Source organism: Stegodyphus dumicola, chromosome 2, assembly GCF_044657685.1.
Source record: "Stegodyphus dumicola isolate Sdum_Otavi_A_Nest chromosome 2, ASM4465768v1".
Taxonomy (NCBI): domain Eukaryota; kingdom Metazoa; phylum Arthropoda; class Arachnida; order Araneae; family Eresidae; genus Stegodyphus; species Stegodyphus dumicola.
This window is the reverse complement of record NC_140769.1, coordinates 31,674,067-31,686,402: the sequence shown is the minus strand read 5'-3', so window position 1 is coordinate 31,686,402 and position 12,336 is coordinate 31,674,067. Positions and strand designations below refer to the sequence as shown.

At 31.3% G+C, this 12,336-nt stretch overlaps 1 protein-coding gene across 3 annotated transcripts in view; it reads right to left on the bottom strand.

Annotated features, from left to right (window-relative positions):
- The window catches only part of LOC118195976 (3'-5' RNA helicase YTHDC2-like), a 180,918-nt gene that overhangs the window by 98,536 nt on the left and 70,046 nt on the right, over positions 1 to 12,336 (bottom strand). For all 3 annotated transcript variants that reach the window (XM_085810550.1, XM_085810549.1, XM_035367326.2), the window contains exons 13-15: positions 11,167 to 11,257; positions 10,900 to 10,987; positions 2,818 to 2,898 (exon numbers count right to left, since the gene is read on the bottom strand). In XM_085810550.1, the coding sequence (XP_085666676.1) occupies positions 2,818 to 2,898; positions 10,900 to 10,987; positions 11,167 to 11,257 (260 nt within the window). The remainder of the gene's footprint in view (positions 1 to 2,817; positions 2,899 to 10,899; positions 10,988 to 11,166; positions 11,258 to 12,336) is intronic.

The following is a 12,336-nucleotide window of genomic DNA, read 5'->3' as shown; positions in this document are numbered from 1 at the left end:
GATTGAAGTGGGATCTGAATGAGGATAAAATTAAATTGGATTTGAGAAATGCTAGGGATTCCACTGGTGCTAGAAACACTAACTGACCAAATGGAGATTTATTGATCCATGTGGAGTGATTAGTCCCTTTGTAATTACAATGAAAATTCTCTTACAAGAGATGTGGGATTGCGGTCTAAAATGAAAGTAAGATTTACCAACTGACTTTAAATAACTGGAGGGCTTCGTGATCTGGACTTTGTGATCTTGAAACAGTATTCATTGAAAAAAAATTTTTTGAAAGTGCAGAAATAAATGAGATTTCTCTTCCTGAGTTTTGGGATGCCATTCCTAAAGCATACAGGGCTGTTGCATTTCTAAGGTACATGAATTGAAATGGCCAATTTAAAGTGAACTTTATCATCACAAAAAGTAAAATTGCTACATTAAAAACTCTGACTCTTGCAAGATTAGAGTTGATGCTGCAAATTCATGCACTTCCTGGTGCAAATTTAGGAAATTATTTACAAGGTCTCTTTCCTGACTTTTCAAAACAAATTTTCTAATGGAATGACTCTCAAATTGTTCTTCATTTTTTAAAAGAATGGCAACCATTTGTAGTCACACTGATTCTAAATGAGTGTTGGAACATCACAGTGGCTTTAACCATTCTGCAGACCTCAGTACAAAAGAAGAATTGGCTAAAGAAGATTTATTTGTGATCATGTTGTGTCTGGTTAATTCGGCCAGTTCATTCATGACCTAGTCAAGAATAACTACTTATTCTTGATGGCATCCGTGACGAAGACTTAAGAGTAAATGAGGATGGACTGTGCCATTTAATTCCATGGTAATCAGTTCATGTGGTAGAAATTTACCTCTATTTTTATTGAATGTTCAGTACTTCAGTAAACTAGGCGGACTGCTGCACATTTAAGAGATCAGCACACAATTCTAAATCTGATTCTTCAAAATTAAATAGACATATATGAACTCAAGAACTAAAGGAATCTTTGAGTTTTTGGATGAAAGTTCCTCAATTCAAAAACTATGGTACAGAGGATACCCAATTTCTCTCTAAAGTGACTATTGACAATGGTTCACACATATTTCATTTGAATTCCAAACTTGATGACAATAATTTATTTCATTTGAAGGTGTGTTTACAGTTTTCAAGTAACAAAGTAACAGCCAAACATCCTTGGTCTCTTCCATCTAGTGAAAAATTTGTTGAGCTACTCATTATGATTCTCATACTAAAATATGCCATTCAAATGTTGATGCAACTTTAACACATTTACGAGGAGCAATTTAAGATTGTAAAAGGTAGTCATTTTGTGAAAAAGTGCTAAATAACTGTTTGATTTGCAGACATTCCAAAGTTAAACTCGGAATGCAAATGATTGCTACATTACCACTTGACAGAACTCAAGAACATCCACCATTTCATGCATATGATGTACATTTTACCTGATTTTAATTCAAAGTGTTATTTTATTTATATTTGGCTGAGCAGTGACAAGAGAATAAGTTCTCCACTTGCTGGAATGCTAGAGATTAATTTCTCAGGAAGGATTATGTTCTACCATATATTCAGATAATGCCAAAGCTTTCAAAATAGCTAGTTGTGAATTGATGGTGGAAACAGAAAGATCATAATCAAGTTACATTTGCTTCAAAGAGTGTAGTTTGGAATTTTATAGTTGAAAAAAAGACCATAGTGGGGTGGTTTCTGGGAAAGACAGATATGAAAAGTTAAAACTTGCTTAAAGAAAACTGTTGGACAATCATCTCTTTCTCTGAAACAATTGGAAATGGTTTTCCTAGAAATTTGAAGCAATGGTTAATTCCAGACCTATTGTGTATCTATCTGTACAATGAGCCCTTAGAACCCTCTTCACTCGCCCCATCTCATTTTTCCATTGGAAAAAGGTTGGTGTCTTTATCTGAATTTGTTGGTCAATTTTCGAATTCCTTGACTTTTTCCGGTTTTTCATGTAGCATGGTAATTTCGTTTTTAGAATTTTCAGTAGCTAATGGAATTCACTAAGCTAATGAATCATTGTGGAAATCACTCAAAATGTGCAAACTATAAGAAAAGCCTAGTAACAATGACAGCAACTTTCTCAGATATATTATCACATTTTATTAAAGATAGCAATTTAAGTGACAAAAAAAATCTCCACAGCAGTTAAAGAAGCCAATTTCATGTTGCTTTCACAATTTCAGCTTTAAGTCAACTAACTCTTTGTCTAAATTCATTTTGAAGCCCTTTAAAACAAAGTGAAAAATACTAGTAACTTCTTAATAAATAAGGTATGTTGAAGTATTTTTAAAATTTTTCAATTTACAGTTTGAACAAAATGACAAACAGACAGCATGATAAGTGATTATGAGAAAAATAATTTTAATCATGTTTTAGTACAAATACCATTATTTGCATTTTCTTTTGATTTTGACAATTGAATAAGTAAAAATGCAACAAAAATGTACATGAGGTGCATTTAAAGCACTAACAGTATTTAAAAAATCAAACAAAAAATTTAATCAAAAAAAAATTTTAATAACTCATTGCTTTTTGTTAAAACTTTTATATTTAGTTTTTGTTAAAACTTTTATATCAAGTATTAAATCCTTTAGCTCGTCACATGTGGAGAAACAAATTTCTAATGTCTCTATTTTCAATTCAATTATAATATATTTTTCATGAATAATAAGCATATGCAAATATTGTATAAAATAATGAATATCAAATGATACAATCATGTTTTTATATAATTAGCAGTTAAATCAATGAATTAGATTACATTTCAAAGAAAAAAATAATGTCAATTTTACCTCCTTCACTTTTCCACAATCTATTACAAACACAACATCATTAATGGTAATGCTAGTTTCAGCTATATTTGTAGATAAAATCTGAAATTTAAGAAAAAAAAGTAAATATATAAAATGTGTGATGAAAGAATCGCCATATTTCATAAATTAACTAATAAGTAAAAACATGAGGTAAAATACACTGTAAGAGACACTGATCCATTAGTGAACATTCTGAACTTGAAAAGCTAAACATAAAAATGAAGATTATCCCAAGTTTTTCAAGGGAACTGTTACAAAAAATTTTTTCCCAACTATTTTTGAAAGAATGAAAAGAAAGGACTTATTGTTCAATTTTAACGTTACGCAATTTTTGTCTGGCCGTGGTAAATTTGAAGTTTATCTCGAACGATTAAAGCCGATGTCTTCCAATTTGTGTTATTACAATCTTTGTGTTCAGCAAAATGTTTTCCACCTGCCTTTTAATTGCCCATTGCTTGATAATGCAAGAAATCTATTGAAATGCAGATTAAAATTAATTTGAATTCATTGGCTGCAAACAAAATGTTATGATTTTGTATTTTCACCTTCAGCCTAACAACCTTTTGACGAATTTGTAGATTTTATTTTAAACACTATATATGATCTCGATATACAGTCAAAAGTCGTTAATCCGGACTCGTCGGGACTTCGCCGATTCCGGATTATAGATCATCAGTTTAAATCTTGTAAGATGGCATGCAGAAATTCTAAAATTAAAAATATGAAACCATAATTTATGAAATAAAGAACAATTATGCTAAAGAACAATTATGCTATCAAAATTTACAAAAAAAAAAAAAAGATTAATATTTGTTTATTAAACATTTCTTTCAATGTAAGTTGTTTAAGTTGCTTCATTTTATGTGATAATACTTTCTCTTTAATTCTATAAACAGACATAATTTCTTGTTCAATTACAAAGTTCCGCTGTTCAAGTCCCGTAATTGCTGTGCCAAGAATATCGACTAACTTATGACTCGAAATTTTTTCGTTTTCAATAACCTCTCTGTCACCTTCTTCATGTCTTTATCCATTTTTTTGCAGTAATTAAACTTTTTGTTTGATGGACATCGAAACATATTTTCGTTTTGTAGATCCTTTGGGAGCTCCAGCATCGGAAATTCTATTTGACATAATCGAAAGTTCAAGTTTACTTTTATAAAATTGCTCTTACAGTCTGCAAAAAATAATAAGCCGGATCCAACTCAAAGATTAAGAAACAATGCAATCATCAACATTAACTGAAATAGATAATTAGATAATTTTAGCTTATACCATCCGTTATACATAAAACACGCACGCAAAAACGTATTCTGCGCTTGCGCACACGCATATGCGCAGTCGTAAAGGTCTTACGCGCACGTGTAAACACCTATGCGCATATGTCAACGCGGCGCATGCGCAGAAAGTTTTTAGCTTTGAGGTCCGGATTATAGATGATTCCAGATTATGGGTGTCCGAATAGAATTAAAGACTTTTGACTGTATATATATATATATATATATATATAACTTTGCATTTGATTTCATTGTATTATTGAAAGTTGATGTTATTTACTTATGCTTCTGCTTTTTTTTTACTTACGATTTGTAAGCCTCGTGTGATATTTTGTGGTGCACAAGGATGTCTTTTTCTTTAAAAAAAAAATCTGATGTGTACATCACATGACTTCCTTATACGGAATATTAAATTATACGTTTTTTTTTTTTTTTTTTTTTTTTTTTTTTTTTTTTTTTTTTTTCCTGCATTTCATTTAAACTTATTGGATTGAATTAAATCTACTTTGCCGACAGCACATAAAACACAATAGAATAAACGCATTCTTTAAAATTCATTCTAGTATTTGTTTACCATAGTGCTAGATTCACTTAACAGTATTATATTTCGTTCATATTACAACTCATAATGCACAAAATTTATATCATTTAAAGAATAGAATTATCTAATCATTGCCACATGTTCTATTCAAATACTATAATAAAGCTAGAATGATGTATAAAAGAAATTAAGCAAACAAAACAAAAAAGAAACAGTTTTTTACAGATGATTGAGTATTTATCATTCAATTAATTCAGTTCTCACTGCATGAGAAGGGAAAAATACATAAAAACTCAAAATATCTATATTAAAAATTAGAAGTAAATCTTAAACACATATTTCCTCAAAAAAATTCCAGAACGGATTAAGCATGATTTAATTGGCAATAATAAATTAAGGCGTTATCTTTGTTGTTGTGAAGCTAAGTTTCTCTAGATTGGCAACAAATCCACTAGTCTGCTGTTTCAAATGTAAACAATCAATGGCCACCATAAAAAAAAGGCTTAGAGGGCACTTAAACAACTTTAAAATTGTTGATAATTCTGAAAATATTGCATACAGATTTACTAAAAGCATAAAAACCTTAACCGGAAGATAAAAACAACATAATTCAATCATTTTTAAAGCAAAAAATGTACAATTAACAAACATACAAGAGTAAAGAAACTGAGATCACTGAGCCGGGTAACAGAGTGGATATATACAGTCAAACGTCGTTAATTTGGACACCCATAATCCGGACCTCAAAGCTAAAAACTTTCTGTGCATATGTGTTTACGCTTGCGCGTAAGACCTTTACGACTATGCATATGCGTGTGCGCAAGTGCAGAATACGTTTACGCATGCGCGTTTAATGTATAACGGACGTTATAAGCTAAAATTATCTAATTATCTATTTAAGTTAATGTTGATGATTGCATTGTTCCTTAGTCTTCGAATTGGATACGGCTTAATATTTTTGGCAGACTGTAAGAGAAATTTTATAAAAGTAAGCTTGAAATTTCGATTATGTCAAATGGAATTTCCGATGCTGGAGCTGCCAAAGGATCTACAAAGCGAAAGCATGTTTCGATGTCCATCAAACAAAAAGTGGAATTGCTGCAAAAAAATGGATAAAGCCATATCCTTTGTTTATCTAACCATTCCGAAATCTGTTCATCAATTTCACGCTGCTCTGCAGGGGGGGCGTCGGGGCGCACAATGAACTGGAAGTTGATCTGTCAGCACTATCCTTATCTTCAGGGCAGATGTTTTTATTTTATTCAGCTTATAATTCCTAATTAAATGTAGTATTTCATCTCGATGTATTCCGTCTTTGATATGATTTAAATCAAATTCCTCGTCATTATAAATATCACGAATACACATCAAATGGTTTTCTGGTTGCAATTTCCTAATTTCAACTATGCTTAATGTACGCTTGAAGCATTCGCGCATTGAAAGAAATGTTTAATAAATTAAACAAATAAATATTAAGCTTTTTTTTTGTAAATTTTGATACCCTTTAGATAATAATTGTTCTTTATTTCATAAATTACAGTTTTATATTTTTAATTTTATAATTTCTGCATGCCATCTTACGAGATTTAAACTGATGATCTATAATCCGGAAAAATCAATAATCCAGAATCGCAGAAGTCCCGACGAGTCCGTATTAACGACTTTTGACTGTATATAAATATATCTATACACGTTTGGTGCGGCCGATTGCAACCAAAATACGAGGTGCACATCTACATGTGCGCTATAGCAGTCCTATAGACAAAATTTCAACGTTCTGAGGCTACTTGTTTTTGAGTTATGCGAGATACGCAAGTACATACATACGTTCGTACAGACGCCACAAAAAATTCTCTTCAGAATTAATTTTAAAGCAGTTTTATAATTTTTTTGGAGGAAACGAGTCTTTTATTCTGTCCTTACATACAGATATCACACAAAAACATCGTTAAATTGCATTCGATAACGGTCAAAATGGATATTTTCGTTGAAATATGCTCCCTGAAACTTTTTGCGATTACAATACTTCCTTTTTACTTCGTACAAGGAAGTAAAAAATAAGTCTTTTTTAATTAATGCAGCATTGTTGCACTAATGAATACCAGTGCTTATGCCTTAGTTTATAAGACTGCATCCGTTTCTTTTTTCTAATATTAAATGACAATTTGACTATTGTCAATTGCGAAATACAAAACTTAACATCCCTTAAATTGTAAAGACGTGTTTGAACCTGGAGAGCTATAACCTGCAGTATTAGCTCACAGCAAATGGGAGAAGTAAAAATGTTCTTTTGTGAGTGAGGAAGATGTCTCTATGATTACATGGCAGATATGTCACTGAATTTTGGATTAAACTTGGAAACAAATATAATGAAGCACTTGAAAGGCTATAGCTGTTACATATAATATGTTATGAAATATTTAACCATGCTTCAATATTTCATTGATAGAAGAACTTTAAGATGGTAACACAAATGATCAACTAAGGCAATTATCCTCTGAGGATAAAGATGTCAGCACAGCACATACATAGATAGAGCAGTAACTGGTATATAAATGACCTGTAAACTATTTGCATGGAACAATGAGAAAGAAGACATTGAATTAGTTCAAGAAATAGTGATTTTGACCCACAATTACCTTGATGCAATTATTATGCAGGACCATGCAACAAGTCGATGATTTTCTGCCTAATATATATTGATGTGGCATTTTTGCCACTTATCTGAAATCAATCTGCCAACATTAGAATGTCATATAAACTCCTTAGACCTAACGGGGTGTGATTTCTGGGTGTTTTTAACACTGAAATGGCAATTATAAAAAAAAGAGGAGAGGTTCTCTTCAGATGAGAAAATGAAAATAACGCACTTGCAATGCTAAAGAAAATGTCACAAAACTGTCTATATCAGTGTTCTTCAACCATTGGTCCACAAGAAATATATGCCCGTCCATGAAATATCCAGCCATCTGTCCAAAACCGAAAGTGTCATCAGCCGACAACCGATATTACAACAGCACCTATATTACAATAACAATAGTTTACTAGTTTATAAAATAATATGATCGATGATGAAAAATATAACAAACTGGGCAACTATGTAACTAATCGCCTTTCATAAATTGCCATGCCGTACACTTAGTACACCAGTAAATGTGCCCCTGTCTGCCTTCAGTATCGCTCATTACTTGAACGTTGAATATTTATCATAGTGTTTAAGGCATCTTAGGTTAGGTTTGGCTTTTTATCTTGCTTACATTCTTCTGCACGCTTGGACAACTGAAAACTATATATCAGCATAAGTTTTTAATAACCAATGAATTAATACTATGCTATAACTACTATTTCTTTAACTTTAGGTAGATTAACCAGGATGAGTAAGGAGGAAACGAAAGGCACATATATTTAAATGTGATTGTAGGGAAATGGTAATAAGAATATTGCAATCAGGGTTGCCACTCAAACAGGAGAATGAAATTCCCTGACTTTTCCAGGTTTTCCAGGTGTGTTTCAAGAAAATTCCAGTCTATCCGCATAATGTACGTTGGCTGTGCTAAGAGGTAAATTAATTATGGTATTACTTGTATTGTGTAGCAAATTCACTTAATTATTCAATAAATCCCAGAGGACATTTATTCTTAATTATTCTTGGTATACTTTGATAATTTTGTTTAGTTTTCCACTTAAGAAACTTAATAAAATTTAAGATATATACATTGGATAACAAATGTATGTTTTATTTAATTAATACTCATGATCATCACCAGTTCAACACGAGGCTAATCCGGTCCTTATAAATCACAACGCAATGCTAAATAGTTAGGTTAGATTTTAGGTAAATTTAATTTGCGTAAGGTATGTTCTTAAAAGGCACCTTAACACTTGAAAACACAAATATAATTATAATAGTTTTTGTTTTCTCCACTGAAGATTGAGATTAGAATCTTCCCAATCTGGAATAAAATAAGGCTTTTTTTGCAGACATTCTGCAGCTAAATGAAAGAAAGAAATCTATTTTAATAAATTGAGGTATTTTATATTAATTTCGCAGCATACATAAGGAAAAAATATGTGCATTAAATTTCGTGATGGTATGTCATCATACTGCTATAATTAATTTCAGGATTATGCCAGAGAAAATTTCCTGAAATTTGGAAATATTATTTACTAATAATAAATAAATTTAGAGGGAAGAAGCAACATTAAATTATATGAATAACATAAAAATAATTACTTAAAAATTGAATTATAATAATCAACGATATTTTAGCGAATATAGTTATATTACATGGCTAGCCTAGATGACTGATTACTATTTTTTTATTTTACTGCAAAATGGCAAGGTATTTATTAAAAAAAAAAAAAAAAAAAAAAAAAAAAGGTTTAAAAAGATTTTGCGGTAAAATTCTAGTATACGGTAAGGCTTTGGCACGATTTTGAAAATTGTCGCCAAGACCAAAATGACCCGTTTACTGCGCATCATGATGTCGCCAAATCTTATTATTATTCTAACCAAAGAACGTCTATGTAAAGAAGAAAAGGTTCCATACAAGTAAAATGCTATTACGCCGCTAAAATGCGGAGGGAAATTTTGCCAAGGGATTTGGTGACGGAACCTGGCGGCCAGAATTTCCCTCTCCGCGATGTGTACAGGAAATTGAGAAACACGTGTTAAGAAACGCTCTTTGACAAAAAGAAAACTACGAAAATCCGTTTTTAAATTATTGCGAAAAATCCAAGAAGAAACGTTTTATCAAAGGGCGTTTCTTCTTGGATTTTTCGCAATAATTTTAAAAACGGATTTTCGTAGTTTTTTTTTTTTTTTTTCCCTGAAAATAACTAATTCATGAATTAATTTACTTGCACCAAAAAATATTTTCTTTTCCTTTAGAGTTTAACCACTTGCGCTAAGACTAAACTTCACGATTGCGGTGCCATGCGCTACAATATAACAAGCGGTAAAGTGTCTCATTTACGCCGCTCCGCATCTGCGAGTGCATTCCAGAGCTGTAACTCGAGAAATAAACAATCTCGTTGTTAGGCGACGTGTGCACCACGTTATTTTCATTTTTGCGATAAATGCTTATCGACGTGGTGTTCACGTCGCTCGCGGTTTGAGACAAAAGCATCTCGACGTGTGTGGCACGTGTTTTTAGCGCAAGTGGTTAAAGAAATTTTAAACGATATTCATTTTATGAACTCTTGATAACGTGACCTTCGAACTTCGACACCGGTTTCGAGCTTTGGCGACAGATATATCAGACATGCACAGCTGTTTCCCTCTATGATGGAACGGAGTCACAGCCACGTCTGTTGCAGAGAGGTTTTCCTTCTTTACAATACATATTCTTTGATTCTAACCTCCATGGTACCGTATACTAGGATTAAACCCATTTTGTTTTATACGAGAACAGGTACTTTCTTTAATTCATGCACTGCACATGCGATTCTCGAGAATACTGGAAACCAAAACTTGCGGGAAAGTTGCTTTGCCTTTCTAAAAGACAATCAAATTGGAGCTGCGAAAACTGGCTCTATGCCAGCTACCCGAATGACACTCACGTGATACATAATTCGCCAAAAAAGTTCTCTCTTCCGACGTCGGCGCAAAAATCGCTTTTTTTGGCGGGATCGTTGTATGAACTTCCCTGACTTTTCCAGATTTTGACAAAAATACTTAAATTCCCTGACTTTTCACTGAATATTTTGGTCAATTTTCGAATTCCCTGACTTTTCCCGGTTCTCCAGGTTTTCCAGGTAGCGTGGCAACCCTGTGCAATTAACTTATGTAGTAATTCTTGAATACCTTGTAAACTTTTGGGGGGGACCCACCTATCCACAAATTTTTTCGTAAGTTTTATCGGTCCATGGAACAAAAAAGGTTGAGAAGCACTGGTCTATATGATAATTTAAGGTTGTTCATAAAACACAGTGCAAAGTGTAACTCAGTGTGAAAGATTAAAACATGAGAAAGGTGAGAATTGAGAGGCTGTAGTGTAATGTCATTCTGAATAAGAGGATAATCAATAATTTGAGTCTCAAAACTTTTCAATAAGACCACATAAAGTAATTTTAAATCTATAATTCTTAACTGTAATAATGCAAAAGAATGTCTACTATTGGATTAATGTACACTACCAGAATATTTATATTACTAATTTTTGGTTATAAGTTAAATAGAATTTTAATTCAATTAAAAAAAAAATGTTCATCTTGGTTGGGAAATATACTCATTATACTTACAACTTTTCTAACACCGGGAGGAACAGGTCTGAAAACACGCTTCTGATCTGAACTTTGCATTTGTGAATGAAGAGTAAACAACATAATTCTGAAATCAATAATTCCAGTATTTTAGTGCAAATAAACTAGAAACAAAATCAATAACTAGCAATATAAATTAATAACTAAAGCAAATATAAACTAGTGAATGTATTATTTGGGTAAATAAACAAACAACTAAGATAAGTAATTAACTACAAAATTACATAATACGGAATTCTGATATACCTGCTTTCTGGTATGTTTTGAGTTTCACTGTGAATTCTTTCTCGTAACCGAACAATATCATCATATCCTGGCAAAAATATCAGCACAGAACCTAAAACAACAAAATGATTTTTTTATACAAATTAAAATATTATTCACAAAAATTTTAAATATTTCAGTCTTTCAAATCAAGAATAATACTAGTAACATGCAAAATAATCTAAACAAAATTATAAATATAATTCATGAGTCATCAGAAATTAAATGCACACAAATGAGCAAAGTATAGAACAAAATCTTGAATCATGTTAAATTAAATATGACATAAATTTCAATTTTCATTCAGAAACCAAATTTGGATATCAAGTTCAATATTAACTACCTAAATTAAACTATTTTAAATATTAATAAAAATTACTTATAGTTTTCTCTCATAATAAAAAATAACTTATCTTCAACATTCACAACAAATTCATAATTTCACTTCAATTAAATTTGAATTATTTTTTAAATCTGGCCTTTCCCCGACTTGTTCAGAAATTACATCACTGCAATTAAAAATGCCTGCATAGTTAGGAATACAAAATGAAAAATACATTATATAGCTATGGTATAAACAAGAATATATAATGAAATTATGTTTCTTAAAATTATCAGAAACTGACAATATTAAATACTTAATAAATGAACAGTACTTATGTATTAATACAACCACCTTAGTAGAAACTGCTAAATTTTCAGAATGTGCCAAGCTCTAACAACCATGCACATAACAATTTTTCAATTTTAACAAACAATGTTGGCGTGCTCATATCTAGCCTTTATGCTGTATTCCAAATTCCAACATATTTTAAAGGTTAACTGTATTTGTGTGTGTGTATATATATATATATGTGTGTGTCTTAAACTCAAACTCAATTTTAAAATATTCTCCTAGTGTGCTTCTGCAATGGAAGAAGTGATAAATATATCTGCAGGAATAGATATTTTGCCACAAAATTGCTACAGTGAACAGAAAATGATTGCTGCAAAACTTCAAAAAAAAAAAAAAAAAAAACTGTACGTAAGTAGGTTTATTGATTGATTTTTGAGACAAATACCTACTAGAAACAAAATATTATGTAATAACATGTTAAGTATGTAATACAGAATTTTTTGCTAAAAATCGTTCTTTTTCTTAAAAAAAAATAA